At 39.8% G+C, this 21698-nt stretch overlaps 2 protein-coding genes across 9 annotated transcripts in view; both read left to right on the top strand.

Moving 5' to 3' along the window:
* The window catches only part of LOC127432349 (phosphatidylinositol 4-phosphate 5-kinase type-1 beta-like), a 29220-nt gene extending 22274 nt beyond the window's left edge, over window positions 1–6946 (top strand). For 6 of the 7 annotated variants that reach the window (XM_051683304.1, XM_051683301.1, XM_051683306.1 and 3 more), the window contains 8 exons: window positions 1823–2019; window positions 3398–3478; window positions 3569–3617; window positions 3710–3794; window positions 3941–4081; window positions 5107–5242; window positions 5869–5974; window positions 6233–6946. In XM_051683304.1, the coding sequence (XP_051539264.1) occupies window positions 1823–2019; window positions 3398–3478; window positions 3569–3617; window positions 3710–3794; window positions 3941–4081; window positions 5107–5242; window positions 5869–5974; window positions 6233–6235 (798 nt within the window). In that variant the 3' untranslated portion in view covers window positions 6236–6946. The remainder of the gene's footprint in view (window positions 1–1822; window positions 2020–3397; window positions 3479–3568; window positions 3618–3709; window positions 3795–3940; window positions 4082–5106; window positions 5243–5868; window positions 5975–6232) is intronic. The other variant, XM_051683308.1, reaches the window with a different exon arrangement.
* Window positions 6947–7372: 426 nt separating this feature from the next.
* Window positions 7373–21698, top strand: part of LOC127432329 (tight junction protein ZO-2-like) — a 57056-nt gene continuing 42730 nt past the window's right edge. For both annotated transcript variants that reach the window (XM_051683242.1, XM_051683241.1), the window contains exon 1: window positions 7373–7664. The gene's annotated coding sequence lies outside the window, so the exon portion shown is untranslated. The remainder of the gene's footprint in view (window positions 7665–21698) is intronic.

Here is a 21698-nt window from a genome sequence, read left to right as displayed (position 1 = left end):
CTCCAAGCAGAGGATGGCCCTCTGGCTCATTGACACCATATCAATGGCATATCACGCCCAGGACGTGCCGCCCCCGGCAGGGCTATGAGCCCACTCTACAAAGGGTGTAGCAGCCTCCTGGGCCTTGACCAGTGGCACCTCTCTAACAGACATTTGCAGAGCAGTGGGCTGGGCAACACCCAACACCTTTGCGAGGTTCTACGATCTACAATTTCATCCCGTGTTGTGGCACGCACAAGCAGGTAAGTCCGGGACAGCTGGCTGGGTGTATCACTTGCGCATAGCGCCTTTCACCTCCCCTGAGCTAAAGACGTGCGCTGTTGACTCCCAGTAGTGTTCACAAACTGTGTTCCCTGGATGATTTCCTCCGAGCCCTGTGGCAGACGAGTTTGCGGAGAAACTCGCTGCCGGCTCAGTACATGTGCTAACTAAGCCCTGTACTGGGGTAGGTGCTCCGCATGTGGTGGTTCCCCATAGGTAACCCCATGCGACATATATCTTCCGCTAATTCGTTTCCCTGTTGGTAAACTGCGTCTTCCTTTAGCAGAGGCCCCTCTTCCCCAGTCACCATGTTTGTAGAAACTCCTCCCCCATAGGGTAGGACCTACCATGGGACTTCTCCACATTACATACTTCCAACAAAGTTCGGCAAGACCATGTGATGTATTTCCACTCAAAATACCCCCCCCCTTTCTGGGTGGGGTGTGGTCTCCGTGGTGTCTTCCCCTTGGGAGGGACACCCCCCTGATGTAGACCTGGTGGCCCCAGTCATTAAATTCCTTTTTTTGGGGGGGAGAGGAAAAATAATAGGATAAGAGGCCACGACTGGGCTAGCCTGTTTCTATCTTATGGGCCGTTCGACACTAATAACAGCATTGGGGGAGGTTACGTGTCGGCCTGGTGTGCTGGCTACGAGGCACACAGTGGTCTGCCCATCACACACCGCCAGTTCACGTAACACAGTTCAGCCAGTTGCGGTGTTTCGTATAGGGACCCCTAGTGTCACTACATTGACACAACGTCAAGTGAGTGACAGATAGGGAACATCTTGGTTACTTGCGTAACCTCTGTTCCCTGATGGAGGGAATGAAATGTTGTGTCCCTCCTGCCACAACGCTGAACTACCCGCTGAAATGGCCGGGACCTTGTCTCGGCTCTCCAGCACAAAACCTGAATGAGTGGTTGCATACCACCTCCTTTTATACCCGTATGTCCAGGGGAATGGTATGCAAATACTACTTGCCAATTTTCATTGGCCTTTTATCAAAGACCAGAGGTGTTTCGGGCTCCCAAGAGTGACCCCTAGTGTCATTACATCGACACAACGTCTTGTTCCCTCCATCAGGGAACGGAGGTTACGCAAGTAACCAGGACGTTTTTTGCTCATTCACATTATTCTGAATAGTGATTCTCATTACTGTAATTTTTTTACATATTATTTTTTTAATATTTTATTAAATATTTTTAATTAAATATTTTAATGCTTTAATATTATTATTTTTGCCACAATAGAGACACATTTTAATTGGCCTATAAATAGATTTCATTTTCTGTAAGCAAAATATTATTTTGTATTTTGTATTCTTTTTTTTAGATTTTGGGATGAAATCTAATATGCACATGCAAGATAAGACATGTTCTTTACAGGTTTTGTGATATTCACACATAATACTGTATTTATTTATTTGTTTGTTTATTTATCATATTAATGTAGGCCTACATCCTGTATTTGTTGTACTTGGATACTTGTGGTTAAACCACAGCCAATTTAGAATTATTTGAGTGTTTTATGGTCATGATTTCCATGTATGATGTTACACAGGTGCTGGAGAGCTTTAAGATAATGGATTACAGTTTGCTGCTGGGCATCCATGTTCTGGATAAGAAGATGAGGGGGAGAGGAGGCAGAGGGGACAGTAAGCGTCAGGGTGGACAGAAGGTCCTGTACTCCACAGCCCTGGAATCAATTCAAGGAGACGGCAAAGCTGCCGAGCCCCTCCCTGATGCCGATGATGACACGTGAGTGGAGCTTCTCGCTGAGAACATGATTTTCTACAGTACATGTTAAACTCCTCTGGAGGAGTCAACTACAGTAAAAATGTATTAATGTTTACTCTTTATTAGGGGGTTCATTAATGGCTAATAAGTAATTTACAAATGCATTATAAATCATTCATATTATCATCATAACAACATTAATAAAAAGGGCAACTTTCATGCAGTTCTTGACAAATAGTAAGTATTTTAACTGTACATGTTATAAAAGCTTAAAAAATAAATGGAGACATTATATAATTTTGTTATAGTCTGCTTTGTGTTTATAATCACTACTGTAATGACTCATTTGTGTTGTCACTTTCCTTGTCATGTGATGTCAAAAGAATGATGCTTCTCTAAGTGGTGTCCTAACTTAGTCTTAAATACATAAGTCTTCTGCAAAAACTCTTCACATCTTCAAGCTCATACACAGCATACAGTATATCATATAATAAAGCCTGATAACCTTTAAACAATACTTATCCTTATGTACATAGTTTCCTTTATTGGTAATTCTTTAATAAAGGCTTGATGTCCACTTTACATATAGGTATATTTTCATTGGTTACTAATGTTGAATAAGTGATATTAAGCACTTATAACATGTGTGGTAAAATAGCTCACTATTTGTCATGTATTGCATAACAGTTGCCCTTTTTATTCATATTGTTAACTACATATCAATGATTTATAAGGTATTTATGAGTTATTGGTCATTATCGAAGCCCTTTTTGTAAACCCTTAACAAAGGAATTAATGTAAAGTGTTACGAAATAAATTAACTGGCTAATGCTAAAATCTAGAAAGCAAGGTGACCTATGGCCAATATATACAGTATATATACAGTATCCAAAAATCTGAGACCACATAAAAAATTTGATATTTTTTTTATTTAATCCTGCTAATAAAGAGAGAGTTGATATGATTTTGGGGGGAAAAAAATGAAAATTATGAATTTTGAATACAATTTTGAATAAAATTGTGAATAAAATGTTTTATTCCAAAATTATTAATAAAAAATATAAATTAAATGAAGACAAAAATGCTGAAAATCTCAAAATGGCCAAATATTGGTCAGTTAATTGGCTGAACTGATATATCAGTTTATCACTAGTTTCTGAAGCATCTCAGGCTTTTATTTGAGCATAACAGTCAGAATTTGTATCATTACCATAAATCTATAAAGCACTTCCTCATACATAAACCACAAGCAGAAAGAAATTCTGTGTAAATTGTACAGATTGTAAAAACATTATTTTGTAAAGTGCCATAAAAACTGAATTGAATGTGACAATCTACGCAAGACTATGGTTTATGACTATGTCTGGATTAGTTTTAAATAACCGGTTTTTGTTTCTAGAATGGGTGGCATCCCTGCTAAACACAAAGATGAGAAGTTGCTTATCTTTTTGGGCATCATTGATATTCTGCAGTCCTACAGGTGTGAATTACATGGCTATCAAACAATAATTACTGAAACTTTGTTTTTATTAAAACGGTTATTTATTGAATACTTCTTTCTCTGTTACAGATTTATAAAGAAAGTTGAGCATTCATGGAAGGCTCTTGTGCATGACGGCGTATGTATTTTTTTATTTTCTTTACTAAAACATACCGTTTTTATAGATGTCTGTTTGAATATCATCATCATTTGCAACTCTTTACATACTAGGACACAGTATCCGTCCATAGACCAAATTTCTACTCTGACAGATTCCTGAAGTTCATGGGCAGCACAGTATTTAAAAAGATTCACCGTAGGTTTTGGTGCTTCCTTATTATTTACTATTCCTTATTATTTTATTAAATGATTTTTTATATATAATTTGTAATACCTTAGCTCATCTCTCAATTTGTCTCCTTTTTTTTTTCCTTTTCTCATATTTTCTTTTCTTGGGTTTAGCTCTCCGTGGTGCCTCCTCTAGAAGAAAGAAAAACTCCATCTATTCATGTAGATCGGCTTCACAGGAATTTTTACCCAGTCTAAAAGAAGAGAGTAAACAAGAGAGGAAGGCGCAAAGCCTCGAGAACCTTGATGACAGTGGTACTCATTTTATAATCTGACTTTTTTATTAAACACCACCTTAAAATCTTACATGGTACTTTAAGGAATATTTCAAAAATTTTAACTTTGTCTTTATTAACACACTGTTATGTTGTTTCAAACCTGTATCCTGTTTTGTTTTGTGGGGTTTTTGGAACACAAGAGAGTTTTATTTAAAGATCTTCATGTAGCTCTTTTCCATACGACAGTTTCTAGTGACCTTGGCTCTCAAGGTCCAATTAAGGCTAAAAAAGCATCAAAAATCTTCAATAAACCTGGTCCATACCACTTGTGCGACAACTATTTATGCTGTTGTTCACTGAAAATTTTCACTTCATCAGTATAACTATCATTCTACATTATGTAAATTTTAACTAGCATGTCAGGTTTGGTTATAACACATGCAAGAAGCAATGCTGTTTGCCGTCTGTGATGCCAAATCTGGTGCTTGGCACATGATAATTTATTCTGAAAGCAGAGGTAAATGAGATTTCAGAGCTTCAGAGATTTTAAATGATTAACAACTTAAATTTCGGTCTGTTCCTCACCCAAAGCTATTGTATGATTTCAGGAGACTATGAATACAGCGTACAAGTTGTACAGACTACTTTTATATTGTTTTTTTGTTTGGGCTGTCAATGAATTGTAGATGTTTGGAAAAGAGCTGCTTGCAGAATCTTCCAAATTTTTCCTTTTGTGTGCCTTGGTAAAATAACAGTATATGGGTTTGGAACAAAATGAAGTTGAGTAAATAAAGATATATATTTATATATTTTTTTCATTTGTGGAAGAACTATTCTTTTTACATTTACATTTATTCATTTGGCAGACGCTTTTATCCAAAGTGACTTACAAAAGAGGGTTTTAAAACCAACATTTTAAAATTCATTAATTGAAGTAATACTATTTCACACTAATTAATTGCTTCATTGTACTATATTTACAGTTATGTTTGCATTTACTCTTAACACATTCAATATTCATCATTTCTTTTTGAGTGATACAATAATACTTTTCTATGACAGATACAAGCACTGCACAGAAACCTGATGTTATTCCAAGCTCGGCAAGCGTGAATCCAGCCATTTCAGTAAACGCCATTTATTCTGTTTCCTCTGTAGATGATGTTAAAGTTGAACTGGAAAAAGATTCAGACAGCAGGTATTTGTCTAAAATGTTTTCAAGATATTTGATGCCAAGGACCAAAATATAACGATTCCCTTGCAAGAATAAAATATAAAGGCAGCTATATATTTTCATGTGTACAAACCCATTTATACTTTGTGAGAAAAATGTGATTTGTGATATTATAAAGTCATGTTGTTTTCAAAATTAAGTAATTGGCTTTTTATTGTCCTAATCCAAAACAAATTATTAAAATGTTGTCTGGAAAATATTTAATGGCATTAAGTGCATCTTCTCTACCCACTATTAGAGTAATGTTAAATATATAAAGCTGATAAGCAGCCTTTTCAATTCAATTAAAATTTGTTTTGTGCTTTTCACAATAACTATTTTTCAAAAGCAGCTTTACAGAGAGTATTGCCTTACAAACAATGAGCAAGCAACAGTGGTGACACAAATACAATTTTTTGAAAGTGTGCAAATGTAAATACACAATGCAAATACTGTATAAAAAAAAACAGTAAATGTTAATAAATGTTAACTTCTGTAAATGTTTTTTTTTTTTTTTTACTAAGCTTCCTCTGTGCAACATCTGATAAATAAATAAACTTGACTGGCTTATGCTTTGTTTGTTTGACTGATGTCATTGTGTTTTTCCTCAGAGATGATCGTAGGACGTCCAGCTCGACTCTTGCATTGGAAGACAGTACTTTACCGATCTTAAACTCACAGGCGAGCACACCTGAGTCAGATCTTGATGTCTATTTGGTCAGTATTTGTCACGTCAAGTCAAATGTATTCCCATTTTTTCTCATTATGTAAAAAAATAATGAAGTACTGTATAGTTCCCCTAAAACACAAATGACTCAAAGAAGGATGTTAAACCTAGTGTGCAGTTCCTTTTAAGTAAACTGTACTGAGGTAGGGAATATAAGACATAGTGGTAACTGGTTTTAGGCTTTTTAAGTGAAGCTTGCTTACTTGATCCAGATCATTATCTGTGGCTTATATTTCTGTCTTTTGCAGTGATACGTGAACGGACCAGATCACCAAAACATCAACAAAACTGAGAGGCAGTGGACATATTTCACATATGTTGTTATATTATTATCAAAGTCAATTCACTTGGTAATGGCAAAGCTTGTCAAATGCTGCCTCATCATTCACTTGCACAGTGGATTTCTCTAGCTGCTAATAGACATTGTACTGAGAGAGACCTAGCGGAGTGATTGCCACACTATAGTACTGCAGTGCCTTGCACTGTCTGTGCACCTTGTACCCACTTGCAAGCACAAGTTTGTCTTAAAATATTAGTTACAATCCCATAGACCCATGTACTGTGTGATCACATGAGTGCATCGGTTGGTATGCATTGTAAAAGGTGTGATAACTGATTAAGGCATGTGCCCAGCACAGAATATCGAATTGATTATGTAATAATCATCTTGTGAGCACTCAGTGACATTGGCAAGAATGAATACAAATTAAGTGATCATGTTTTGGTCATGTGATTTTGGCGCACAATCAACACAATGGAATGATGTAATGGGGAGCATCATAATGGTCAATGTTACTTTGTGTAAAGATTTATAGGGGTTTGATAGTGTAAGACCTAAAATCTGTAAAAACTTTTATAAAAACATTATATATTTAATTAAATACACAATAAATAATTTAGATGTACTATGGACAATGTTCTGTAGTTGCTATTGTGCTATTAAAGGCTGCATCTTTACAATATTTTTCCTCATTTTTCAGTTGTGTGTATTTAACAAAATCTAAAATAGCAATTATAATGTGTCCAAAATGCTATTAACCAGAAATCTACTATACTGTATGTTTGTTTTTACTTGGGGCCACTCAGTGTCATCCACTAGGGGACGTAATATCAAGCAGTAAGATTTTTGGTGGTGTTTTTTTGATGTCCCATTTATTAACTTTGATGATGATGATTATAATATCTGATTTCAGAACATGTAATAATGGGCTATAAAAATGATCATCAAATCAACATATTATGACTTTGTATAGTATAGATACTTGGGTTAAGCCATTTATATTTGCTTGAAAACATTATATAACACAATATAACACCTCAAAACTTCCAAAACACAGCACTTACTTTAAGCCATTTTATATTCTCGAAAGTTGAAGTTATATTTTATATAAAATACAAATGACGGCTAAAATTTATAATTTATGAGATTAAATAGTCTCAAATACATGTAAAGGTATGAACCAGATCACCTCTTTGGTGGTCACGTGGTTTGGGAATGCGCTGCTACACTCACCTGCGCGCTCATGGACACGCCCATACCTGGAAGATTCAGGAAATCTGGGATTGTACACAAAGTGGTCTTCAGTCTCTCCGGTTTAAATGTTCAGCCATTTATACGTCACATTAAATCCTGTGTGTCTCTTGTAGAGTTTATGGAGTGTCAGCATTGGGCATAGTAAGGTACGTATTGTACTTTCACACTGACCCACTGACTTTGATGTGTCTATCTCTCTCTGTCGTCTATTTCCCTGTTATTGGTTTCGGTTGTCCATTGTTCAGAAAGGGTGGTGGTTGTAAACATACGCTAATGTCAGATGACATTTTAAAACAGCTGCTTTTAGACTGCATTTTAGTTTGAACATTTGTATCGGACTTTATTTACTTTGCTTTCTTTGAATGTAGTTCGCCTGCGTTTTACAACATAACCGGCCTACAGTTTATTAAAGCAAATCATGTGTTGTTTTTGTTTGTTTGTTTGTTTGTTTGTTTGTTTTTTTGTGCCATTGAAAGTTGAATATCTTTTCTAATTGTGTTGTAACGGGTGTTGTGTCGAAGTCTGTTTCCCAGTCAGATTCTGTTTCCCCCTAGCCCCGCCCCCGTACTAACGGCGAAAGAAGCGCGCGTTCTCAAAAAGCTCGCCCACGAGATGCTGTGCTCGTACCACTGAGGTACTACGGAGTGCGCTAAGGCTCAAAACTATAGTTTTGAACGAGTTTTAGCTGTAGAATGTTGTATTCTAGAAGTGAAATGCAAATTTCATGACAGTCTAGTTATATTTTGAAAATGGAGAACCTATGTTTGTTGCATTTTTTTTATGTCTTCATGAACACAACCACCTACTGTTATTTCTATCAATAAATAATTTTATATTTGTGAGTTTTCATTTTGAATGTTGTAGACTTTTGGAATAAATGTGTGCTCACATACATAACTGTGATTTTATAGGCTAAATATGCGACCGCTCTCACAAGGCACAATACCTGGACATATTGATCATATTTCTCTTTTTCCCCTTAGTCCAGCTTTTTTATTTATTTATTTTTATTATTATTTTTTATTTATTTTAGAAATGCAATTGCATGATTTGGCCACAAGAGAGCTTTGCTGTCCACTTTAGTTCAGATGTTTAGAGTAAACTAAGGGTGCTTTCACACTGGCAGTTCAGTTTGAAACACAGCACGGTTCGCATGAAAAATTGGTAATGTGAAAGCTGTCATGTGGACGGGGGAGCGCACCGCGGTACTGAACCCGAGACTACCTGTAGGAGGTGGTCTGAGTTCGGTTGCAATGGAACTGTAGCACGATTCGCATGAATGTGAAAGCAACACGGACTCGGGTGCACACTCGTTCAGGAAGTAAAGTAACCTGCGCATGTGTTTTAGCCGATGACGCCATCTATCTGTCTATCTATACACTTTATATATACACTTCTATACACTATATATAAATACTATTATAGTTTATAAATATAGGGTATAATAGGAGATGACAGTGGCGATAACTTCACCTTGGACATGAGCATCAGTAAGCGTGCAGTGTAAACAAAGATGCAAATGAATTCCTTGCAATCAGCTGTCTCCACAAAAAACGCTGTTTGCGAGCAGTAGCAAGCCGCCTTCCCCTGGACATCTGATGAGTTACGCCATGAAGCGCACATATACGCAGTTGTCATTCACTCTGCTGTGCATAATGGCACCAAAATAACAAAAAACAAAAAGTATGATGACTCGTGTTGTGTTCTCCATGCGTGTTTGTGATGACGTAAGATGAACGCAAATGGACCGGGGTTCGATTGAATCAAGCGAGTGTGAAACCAGACCAAAGCTGCGGGGGGCACCGGGAACAATCGCACTCGGAATCAGACCGCAGCAAATGTGCCCAGTGTGAAAGCCCCCTAAATCTGATGGTTTTCTGCCCCAACAAGTACACTTTCACCACAATTTACTGAGAAAAGGTCAAAACAAATTGTAGATAAAAAAAAATAACATCACACAAGTTTTTAGGTTTTATCTTTGTCTTAAAACCACCCCCATTATAACAGGGGGAATGCATCCTGACAACTGAGAAGAGCTTCCTCACCTGTGTAACGTGCCATCTTCCAAATGTGCAGGAAAGTGAATGAATCTGATTATGATACTTTATGCTTTTTAAGGCATTGTTGGGAGCATTTACCATTTGCATAGATTGCCTCAGCACATTACCAAATGTATAGCGTGCTCTGCGCATGGGTGTGATCACATTAGCGATAATTAGCTGAGCCAGAAGAAACTGTACATCTCCTTAGTTTCATACAGATTACGTTGCAGGAGAATATTTGTTTTAAATTTGAATTGTTTTATTTAAAAGTAGACATTTTAAGCTTTCTTTAGATGTACAGTTGTGCTCAAAATTTGCATACCCTGGCAGAAGTTGTGAAATTTTGGCATTGATTTTGAAAATATGACTGATCATGCAAATTATCTTTTATTTAAGGATAGTGATCATATGAAGCTATTTATTATCACATAGTTGTTTGGCTCCTTTTTAAATCATAATGATAACAGAAATCACCCAAATGTTCCTGATCAAAAGTTTACAAACCCTTGTTGCCCTGAATGTTTGGCCTTGTTACAGACACACAAGGTGACACACACAGGTTTAAATGGCAATTAAAGGTTAATTTCTCACACCTGTGGATTTTTAAATTGCAATTAGTGTCTGTGTATAAATAGTCGATGAGTTTGTTAGCTCTCACGTGGATGCACTGAGCAGGCTAGATACTGAGCCATGGGGAGCAGAAAAGAACTGTCAAAAGACCTGCGTAACAAGGTAATGGAACTTTATAAAGATGGAAAAGGATATAAAAAGATATCCAAAGCCTTGAAAATGCCAGTCAGTACTGTTCAATCACTTATTAAGAAGTGGAAAATTCGGGGATCTCTTGATACCAAGCCAAGGTCAGGTAGACCAAGAAAGAGTTCAGCCACAACTGCCAGAAGAATTGTTCGGGATACAAAGAAAAACCCACAGGTAACCTCAAGAGAAATACAGGCTGCTCTGGAAAAAGACGATGTGGTTGTTTCATAGAGCACAATACGACGATACTTGAACAAAAATGCGCTTCATGGTCGAGTTGCCAGAAAGAAGCCTTTACTGCGCCAATGCCAAATAAAAGCCCGGTTACTATATGCCTGACAACACCTTGACACGCCTCAGCTTCTGGCACACTGTAATTTAGAGTGACGAGACCAAAATAGAGCTTTATGGTCACAACCATAAGCGCTATGTTTGGAGAGGGGTCAATAAGTCCTATAGTGAAAAGAATACCATCTCCACTGTGAAGCATGGTGGTGGCTCACTGATGTTTTGGGGGTGTGTGAGCTCTAAAGGCACGGGGAATCTTGTGAAAATTGTTAGCAAGATGAATGCAGCATGTTATCAGAAAATACTGGCAGACAATTTGCATTCTTCTGCACGAAAGCTGCGCATGGGACGTTCTTGGACTTTCCAGCACGACAATGATCTGGCACAAGGCCAAGTTGACCCTCCAGTAGTTACCGCAGAAAAAGGTGAAGGTTTTGGAGTGGCCATCACAGTCTCCTGACCTTAATATCATCGAGCCACTCTGGGGAGATCTCAAACGTGCGGTTCATGCAAGACGACCAAAGACTTTGCATGACCTGGAGGCATTTTGCCAAGACGAATGGGCAGCTATACCACCTGCAAGAATTTGGGGTCTTATAGATAACTATTACAAAAGACTGCATGCTGTCATTGATGTTAAAGGGGGCAATACACAGTATTAAGAACTAAGGGTATGCAGACTTTTGAACAGGGGTCATTTCATTTTTTTCTTTGTTGCCATGTTTTGTTTTATGATTGTGCCATTCTGTTATAACCTACAGTTGAATATGAATCCCATAAGAAATAAAAAAAATTGATTTGCCTGCTCACTCATGTTTTCTTTAAAAATGGTACAAATATTACCAAATCTCCAAAGGTATGCAAACTTTTGAGCACAACTGTATGTTTCATGTTTGTGTGATAAGTATTCGCTGAGTTTCAGTTCATTTTTATGACGTGTTTCAGAAAGATGCTTCAGAAAGACGTCTGAAAGCGCACCTTGTTTATTTTCTTTATTTTACAAAAGCACAAGGTTTTGTTGTTATTGTGAGTGTACACAAATAAAAGTAGACCCTTTATGGTTTCTAATGATGTCTAACACTTATTTGTATGCCCAAAAATGACGGAGTATTTTAAGTTGTTTCCGCTGTTATGAGGAAAAAATCCAGCAAGACGCAACGGCAACAAGGGTGCTTTCATTATACTTTCAATGATTTACTTTTAAATAAGTAATAAGAATCCCAGCACCAGCTGCAGTAGCAGGGGGAGAAGTACGAGTCCATGCACGCTGTGGCCACGCAGAGGGCAAATAGGAAGAGTGTGTTCGTAGACGGGTGTATTCGTTGTGGAAGTCAGGAGCAGATCCGTAGGAAGTGTCCGTTGAAGCGTAGTGAGGTGCAGAGAACAAAGCCCAGATGATTTGGAGGCAGTCGTATTCCCGACACGCGGGCAGAGCTGAAGAATCCTCCACTGGTGATTTGTGGTCGGCAAAAACAGGCGTACAGCAAGCTGGAAGGTAACCACACTCCTGACACGTGGGCAGAGACGGGCAACCAAACAGATAGACGAGACAGCACCAACTGGATAAAGAGAGCAAGGTTAGTTGCTTGACATCACACAATAATCTAGCCAAGACAGTGAGAACACACAGGAATTAAGTAGGGAGTGAATTAGAGTAGAACAGGTGTTGCTAGCATGCTAATCAGTAGCATGATCAGCGTTTCCCCCAAATGTTCCCATGGAAACACTGATCATGCACGCCCGCTTCGCCTGCGAGACATGAGGGAGAGAGAACAAAACAAACAGAATAAACAGGATGGATACGTTGAGGTGGGGTTAATGACCTTGGCGATGGGAAACAGCCTGATCAATTTGGGACCCAGCTTAAGTGAGGGGAGTCGGAGTGGAATGTCCTTGGAGGACAACCAAACCTTGTCCCCGCACACGTCAGTTGGGGGCTTAGACCAGTGTTGGTCTGCTGACCTCTTAATGCGAGTGCCAGGCTTCTCTGGCGGCTTTCCAGGTGTGTCGGCACCTCTGCAAAAATGCTTGTTTGGGGAATTTGGGGAGGGGAATGAAATGAGCCGCCTTTGAGAACCGGTCCACTACAGTCAAAACGACTGTGTTGCCATGGTAGGGGGGGAGACCAGTTACAAAATCCATGGCTATGTGTGTTCAGGGTCTCGAAGGGACTGACAATGGTTGGAGGAGCCTGGCCACTATGAATATAATCTAGGTTCTTGTGATCAGTTCAGACCATGAAAGGTACCCCCGCACTCTCTAACCAGTGACGCTACTCACCCAAGGCCAACCAGACAGCTCGCAATTCTCGGTTACCGACGTCGTAGTTCCATTCAGCTGGTGATTAGTGGCGTGAAAAGAAAGCACACGGATGCATCTTTCCGCCCGAGGGAGAGCGCTGCAATAGGACTGCTCCAACACTAACCTCGGACGCATCCACCTCCACCACAAACTGATTTGCAGGGTTGGGAGTTATTAAAATAGATGCGGTAGAAAACTGCTCCTTTAACTTAGAAAACACAGCTTCAGCCCACGGGGACCAGCAAAAGTCAGTGCGGGTGAGGTGAGATCCATCAGAGGCACGGCGAGTTGGCTTAAGTTTCTAATAAACCTCAGATAAAAATTAGTGAACCCCAGAAACTTCTGCAATGCTTTGCAAGAATCTGGGGTTGGCCAATCGGAGACCGCTTTGACTTTAGCAGGGTCCATGCGCACTCCCTCAGACGAAACGATGAACCCCAGGAACGGATCCGACTGTGGATGAAAAGCGCACTTCTCCACCTTGATGAACAGCCGATTCTCTAGCAGTCACTGAAGCACCTGCCTGACGTGCTGCACGTGGTCCTGGATATTCTGGGAGAAGATCAGAATATCGTCAAGATAAACAAACACAAAAAGATGTACCATATCTCTAAGCACATCATTTATGAGCTCCTGGAAGATGGCAGGGGCTCTGACCAATCCGAAAGGCATAACCAAATATTCAAAGTGCCCCCTATGGGTGTTAAAGGCCATTTTCCACTCACCCCCCTTCCTGATTCGGACAAGGTGATAAGCATTGCGTCAGTCCAACTTCGTAAAGATGGACGCTTCCTGCAAAAGTTCGAAGGCTGAGGAAATCAACGGCAAAGGATAGCAATTCTTCACCGTGATGTCATTCAGCCCTCGATAATCTATGCAGGGTCTAAGCGAGCCATCCTTCTTCTCCACGAAGAAGATACCTGCCCCTGCAGGTGACAAGGAAGGGCGGATGAGACTGGTTGCCAGAGGTTCATTGATATACCCGTTCATGGCCTCGCTCTCGGGGGCCGAGAGCAAATACAGCCGTCCCCGAGGAGGAGAGGTGCCAGGAAGCAGTTCAATCAGACATCATACGGGTGATGAGGAGGGAGGGTCGCGGCGCGGGACCGGCTGAACACCACCCTCAAGTCATCGTGTGTCAACGGCGCTCCGGATAAATCCGCCGGTTCATCCTGCAACGAAACACAAGACTGGACAGGGGAGACAGCAGAATTAAGTGTGACGAACAGTAAGAACTCCACGCAAGAACAGTGTTGGTTGACCAATCTGTGTGTGGGTTGTTTGTTACCAACCAAGGATGCCCCAACACTACCGGGGTCGATGGGGATTGGATCAGATAAAAGGACAGTTGTTCTGAATAATTATCAGAGATGAGGGTGACTGGCTTAGTAGACTGGGTGATGACTGACAGGGGCGTGCCACTGAGGGTGTGGGCGGTGATGGGTTCATCCAACTGGACCCTGGGAAGCCGCCATTTGGAAGCCAAGTCGATGTGAATGAAATTCCCTTCGGCTCCGGAATCCACCAGGGCTGAGACCGTGTGACTGGTAGACCCATACTGCAGCCAGGCCGGGAGAAGTGTACGAAGACCGGGGGCTTTGTCCAAAGGTGTTGCGCTCGCCATTAACCCCCTTCCTACTGACGAGCAGTGTCTTATACCAGGGCAGGCAGCAGAGAAGTGGCCTGACCAGGCACAAGAAAAGCATAGTCCATTCACAAGGTGTCACTGCTTCTCCTTGCATGACATCGGAGGAGGTGATGGCGGTTACGGCATAGGGCCAGGCGTAGATTGACTCGGATTGCCGGGCCCACCAAGTCGTCGAAACGTGAGGGCAGATCCAAAGGATAGATCTAATCCTGGACATCGTCGGAAAGCCCATGCAAAAACCGGTCCCACAAGGCATGGTTGTTCCACTCGCATAATCTGTGACTCGTCGATCTCCTTGTTACAGTCTGGATAAGACCCTCCCTGCCTCCCAACCGTGAGCCATGTGGTCAAAACTCGGCGGAGTTCAGAGGAGAAGGCTTCAAAAGTAGTGCAACACTTTGATCTTGTTGATGCCCCAGCAGAGCTCCCTGCAGAGAGAGGGCGGAGCGAAGAGTAGATTCCTCCGCAAGGGTTCATATGAGGCTATATTATACTGTCAGAGTGAGAGCGAGACAAAGGGACCCAAAAGCAGAGGAACAGTTCAAAGGATTTATTCACAATAAATGTCAACATAAACTATGCAGGCGAAGTATAAGAATCCCAGTACCGGCTGCAGTAGCGGGGGGAGAAGTATGAGTCCATGCGCGCTGTGGCCCCGCAGAGGGCAGATAGGAAGAGTGTGTTCGTAGATGGGTGTATGCGTTGTGGAAGTCAGGAGCAGATCTGTAGGAAGTGTCCATTGAAGCATAGTGAGGTGCAGAGAACAAAGCCCAGACGATTAGAAGGCAGTCGTATTCCCACACGCAGGCAGAAACGAGGAATCCTCCACTGGCGATTCGTGGGTGGTGAGAACAGGCGTACAGCAAGCTGGAAGGTAACCACACTCCAGACACAAAGCCAGAGACAGGCAACCTAACAGATACATGAGATAGCACCAACTAGCAAAGCGAGCAAGGTTAGTTGCTTGACATCACACAATAACCTAGCCAAGACTGTGAGTAAACAGGGATTAAGTAGGGAGTGAATTAAAGAAGATCAGGTGTTGCTAGCATGCTAATCAGTAGCATGAAACGCTGATCATGCATGCAAAGCGGGCATGCATGAAAAATAGGATGCATAATATAATATTCAAAAATAATATAAAAGAGAACACAGGCTCACGGTCTTTATTTATATTATTGCAATACTTTGTTAGCCTATATTATGCTTACAATAAAAGTAGCAGTGTGGTTCTGCAATTTGTTTTTCTACAGTAAACCATTGCATGTAACAAGTCTTTTATGGGATATTTTATTACACGCTTAGTGCAAATGAATTTCCGAACCTCGCTGCTATTTTTAATGCCATGAGAATATAACAGGCACAGTGATATACATATTAAATAATGTGCATTAAGGTTTTACGTGCAGTACAATTCTTCTTGAAATGCAACTACAGTTGAAGTCAGAAGTTTATGTACACCTTAGCCAAATACATTTAAACTCAGTTTTTTATAATTCATGACATTTAATCATAGAAAACTGTCCCTGTCTTAAGTCAGTTAGGATCACTATTTTAAAGGTGCAATATGTAACATTTTTCATGTAATATTCACCTTTGGCAAAAAAAATAAATAAAATAATGTGTGAACGGTTTGTAACGCAACTTAAAAAATGAGCCCTTTCCGGACTTCCTAGGTTGCCTATTAAAGCCTGCAGGCTGATTTTTATGCGAAGGGAGTGGGTAGCTTTTTGCCGGGAAAATCCAAAGGATGTGACCTTTTGTGCGCTTCCGAGAGCCTTGCCTCGTTATCTTAAAGATGGAATCCAGCAAACGGCCGGTTCCAAACACAACACCGACTCCTACACAAACTCAGAGTAAGCCAAAAAAATAAAAAAATTTTTTTTTTTTACTGAATTCCGTCTGGCTAAGCAGGAACGTGATTGTTGTAGAGTGAAAACTAGAGTGAACATCGGCAGGACATTTGATTCCTGGAGGGACCTTCGTTTGGTTTTGGGGATCAGAACCGACCCTGATTTGGCATTCTTCTTATTGGACAGGTAAGCTTACATAACTGCAAAGCATGTGAAATATAGTGCCATAAGGATTGATCTGTGTAATTTTACTAACTTGACCTTGCCTGCTAACGCTGACGAATTGCAAGCTACCTTGCTTCGTAACTTTCAAATAACTTCAACGATCTTCTCTTTATACTAAGTCACGTATGCAGATTCACAGTAACTGACATAATGTTAATTTGCAATTATTCAGCAAGGTAAACTACAATAACACATTAAATAAATGCTAGACAATGTTCAAGATAATGTAAAAAGACCCATTCATTAGTGTAATGTAACTTGGTTATACAGGAAATATATACATTCATTTATTATAAAACAATAGCACATCGATATTATCAAAATGACAGTTGTGAAGGAATCACAATACTGAATTGTGTCAATACAGTATATTTTATAAACAGCTACTGTCATCATCCACCAAATTTAGCTAACAGCTATTGATAAAGCTGGCTAGCTAGCTAATGCTGACATAGGCTATCGTATAAATGCAGTCAATGTATCATGCAAAGAAAAGTGATTACTTCAAACTACAGTCTCGCATATTCAGACCTATATCCACACTTTGTTTTAGCCCTGCTCCAGCACTGGAGAGTCGAATATAATACACAGTCTCAAATTTTGTATTAAAACAATCATAACTGTGTAATTTTAATTATGCTACCTCATCTGTCATCATGATGCCGGTGAATCACGTTCAGTCTCTTTGTTTTGGTTGATGCTCGCTCGCGTCCCTATGGAGTGTGCGCACGCAATCACGAGCAAGTTGGCTGCAGTTCGGTTAACGGCCACAGGTGTCATTAAAAACAAGGGTTTCTGAATCTTACATACTGCACCTTTAAGAATGTGAAATGTCATAATAATAGTAGAGAGTATGATTTATTTCAGCTTTTTTTCTTTCATCACATTCCCAGTGGGTCAGAAGTTTACATACACTTTGTTAGTATTTGGTAGCATTGCCTTTAAATTGTTTAACTTGGGTCAAACTTTTTGGGTAGCCTTCCACAAGCTTCTCACAATAAGTTGATGGAATTTTGGCCCATTCCTCCAGACAGAACTGGTGTAACTGAGTCAGGATTTTAGGCCTCCTTGCTCGCACATGCTTTTTCAGTTCTGACCACAAATTTTCTATCAGATTGTGGTCAAGGCTTTGTGTTGGCCACTCCAATACCTTGACTTTGTTGTCCATAAGCCATTTTGCCACAACTTTGGAGGTATGTTTGGGGTCATTGTGCATTTGGAAGACTCATTTGCAACAGATCGTTAACTTCGTGGCTGATGTCTTGAGATGTTGCTTCAATATATCCACATACATTTCTTTTCTCATGATGCCATCTATTTTGTAGTGCACCAGTCCCTCCTGCAGCAAAGCACCCTCACAACATGATGCTGCCACCCCCATGCTTCACGGTTGGGATGGTGTTCTTCGGCTTGTAAGCCTCATCCTTTTTCCTCCAAACAAAAGAATGGACATTATGGCCAAATAGTTACATTTTTTTTCATCAGACCAGAGGAAATTTCTCCAAAAAGTAAGATATTTGTCACCATGTGCACTTGCAAACTATAGTCTGGCTTTTTTATGGTGATTGTGGAGCACTGGCTTCTTCCTTGCTGAGCACCCTTTGAGGTTATGTCGATATAGGACTTGTTTTACTGTGGATATAGATACTTGTCTACCTGTTTCCTCCAGCATCTTCACAAGGTCCTTTGCTGTTGCTCTGGGATTGATTTGCACTTTTCGCACAAATCTACGTTCATCTCTAGGAGACAGAATGTGTCTCCTTCTTGAGCGGTATGATGGCTGCGTGGTTCCATGGTGTTTATACTTGCGTATTGTTTGTTTGTACAGATGAATGTGGTACCTTCAGGCGATCTGAAATTGCTCCCAAGGATGAACCCAATGATGGAAGAGCGCAGTTGATAATTACCAATGCTGAGACAGAGAAGGGTACAGAGATAGGCTGGAGGTTTACCTAGTATAGCTTTAGAGATAAAAATATACCAACGCAGACAACAGCATTGGTATATTTTTATCTATAAAGTTATGCTAGGTAAACTTCCAGCTTACCTCTGTACCCTTCTCTGTCTCAGCATTGGTAATTATCAACTGCGCTCTTCCAAGTGGTTGCTTTTTAATGTACCACGGGTTGTGACAGATCTGGGGAAAACTGCATTTTCCAACTATGCTCCTTGGACATGGAATAATTTACAGAAAGATCTAAAATTAAACTTATTTATATCCATTGATGAATTTAAGGGCATCATAAAGAACATGGTGAAGGAGGCATGTGACTTTTTCATTAGAGACCACTGTGTTTAAATAGCTGTTCATGTTGATGTTTATAGGTTACATTTTAATTTGTTGTGAGTTTGTATGGCTGCTACCTTGGCCATGTCTCTCTTGTAAAAGAGATTTTTGATCTCAATGGGACTTCCTGGTAAAATAAAGGTAAAATAAAATATATATATATATAAAAAAATAAAAAAAACAGACTTGTGGAGGTCCACAATTTTTTTCTGAGTTCTTGGCTGATTTCTTTTGATTTTCCCATGATGTCAAGCAAAGAGGCACTGAGTTTGAAGGTAGGCCTTAAAATACATCCACAGGTACACCTCCAATGATGCCAGTTAGCCTATCAGAAGCTAATTGCCTAAAGGCTTTACATTTTCCAAGCTGTTGAAAATCACAGTTAACTTGTTCAAAATTCGGCAGCTAGGCTTTTAACAGGGTCAAGAAAGAGGGATAACATTTCAGGGTCGATTTTAAAATTCAGATTTTTGTCTACAAGACACTATCTGGTCTCACGCCCTAATATATTAGTGACCCTCTACACCCTTACTACCACACCAGAGCGCTCAGTTCTTCTGATCAACCTTTAGTGAGGGTTCCTCGTTGCCGCTATAGATCTAAAGGTGACTGTGCTTTTTCTATGATAGGTCCTAATCTATAGAATAGTCTCCCATTCCATGTGAGGTCAGCTTCATCATTAGCCATTTTTTAAATCTTCTTTAAAAACATATTTTTATTCTATAGCTTTTGAATAGATCATTGAATAGTTTGAAATGGATAAATACATGATGTTGTATTTAAATGTTTTTATTTATTTTATTATGTTTTATATTTAACTTTAAATCAATCTGTTTATATATCACTCTGTCATTTTGTTTGTTTGATCTGTAAAGCACTTTGGGTCAATTTCTGTTGTTTTTAAATGTGCTCTATAAATAAAAATTGACTTGACTAGTGTATGTAAACTTCTGACCCACTGGAATTAAAAGTGAAACAATCTGTCTGTAAACAATTGTTGGAAAAAATTACTCGTGTCATGCACAAAGTAGATGTCCTAAATGACTTGTCAAAACTATAGTTTGCTAATATAAAATCTGTGGAGTGGTTAAAAAATTGGTTTTAATGACTTCAACCTAAGTGTATGTAAACTGCTGACTTCAACTGTATATTTGTATATACCTGAATATTCTGCAGTAAACTTAAAATATTGTTACTATACTTACAATCAACAAATTTAAATCAATAGTTTAATATTTTGATTACATCATTTGCAATGCTTCATGGGAATCAGTTGCATCATATTATGTTATTTCACTGCTTGGTTGCCTACACACAACAACACATGCTGCTGTGTCAGAATAATCCTGTTTTTAGTCTGAGATGTAAACTGATTAAAATTTGTTAGCTTTCACATTTAAGGTTGAATCACTTTGACTTATACCAGAGCCACTCTGTCAAAATGCAGCTTGTCAAAACATGGCCCATGCCTGTTTGAACAGAACGTACATTTGTACCCAACCCTAAAAATAGATGGTTTCATTTGCAGGGCTTTAGGTGATTTGGATGTGTAGAAGTGTGGTGGGGATTTGGCAGTGCAATCTCCTCCTCCATAATCCAGATGTGCAAGCCACTGGACGATCATTTCATCCCTCCGATGTCACAGTGGATGGAGGAGAGGCATGGTTGCCTGGTTACTCAACGCCATGGAAACATGGATCAGTGGATGTTGGAAATCATGCGTCGGGTGGTGTTTTTGTGAATGAACAAAATGTGTGTACGTGCGTACGTGTATACGGGTGTTGGGCGCATGATATTGGGTGGAGGCTAAACTACCAGTGGCAGAGGGATTACAGAGGAACTGGCCAGGGTGCGTTCATGATCTGTCACGGCTTAGTACCACAATTATCCCTCCTTGTAGCATTTTCATTAGACTAATGTTTGATCTCCAGAATTATGTAAGTGTGACGCTCTGCCCAACGTGGTTGTCGTGTTTTCTCACTCTTTTACCCCTCCTCTTGTCCTACGAGGAGAACCAAATGGGCATCTGTTGGATTCTAGAGACCAGGATGGATAGTGTGATGTTGAGTCTATAGACAGAATGACCATTTACTGCTTTAAATGAGATTACGCTAAGCCACTAAAGCATTGTCAGTGATGTAGTGAAGTCTGTGTTGGTAAATAGAGCAGTTAAATGTTGCTGAGATCCTTGTAGTACAAAGGAACATGTGAGAACTTTAAAAATGAAGTACAAGAAATTCATCACAATCATGCAGGCGGCTATTGGGGTTGCGCCTCTCAACAAACAAGAGCTGTTACCACCCGGCAGAAGGTTGTGGAGACCCTCAGGGTGAGTTTTATAGAAGACGGAATGGAAAAACAAGATTCTTTGATGTTGTTCATGATGTGCTTAGTTCTGGTTTATCTGTAAAACTTTGAGTCAGCGCTCAATGATTGGATGTGTCTGAGTCTATATTATTGCTCTTTATATATAATCTCAGCTGTTTTTTGTGTGGCATCTCTCCTCAAATGACCCTGAAGAGCATTTTTTGTTGCATTTGGGTTTATACACTAGTTGAGCTTTTAATATGTTCAGTGTGAAATAAAGCAGTAAGCCTTTCGATGCTGTATGTTATAGCGTTTTAACCAATAGTAAAGGGTGTTCTTATGCACGACATGAAGCAGAGTGCCTAAATCTCTTTATTTGTGGGAAACACTGTAATGCACTGCACCTCATGGCTTATTTTGCTTTTAGAATTCAGATTTGTGACTGTCTGTTTTATTCAGGCGTCAGTTTT

The sequence above is a fragment of the Myxocyprinus asiaticus genome, chromosome 42, assembly GCF_019703515.2.
Source record: "Myxocyprinus asiaticus isolate MX2 ecotype Aquarium Trade chromosome 42, UBuf_Myxa_2, whole genome shotgun sequence".
NCBI lineage: Eukaryota > Metazoa > Chordata > Actinopteri > Cypriniformes > Catostomidae > Myxocyprinus > Myxocyprinus asiaticus.
Note: the sequence above shows the minus strand (reverse complement) of the source record. Positions and strands in the feature narration are given on the sequence as shown.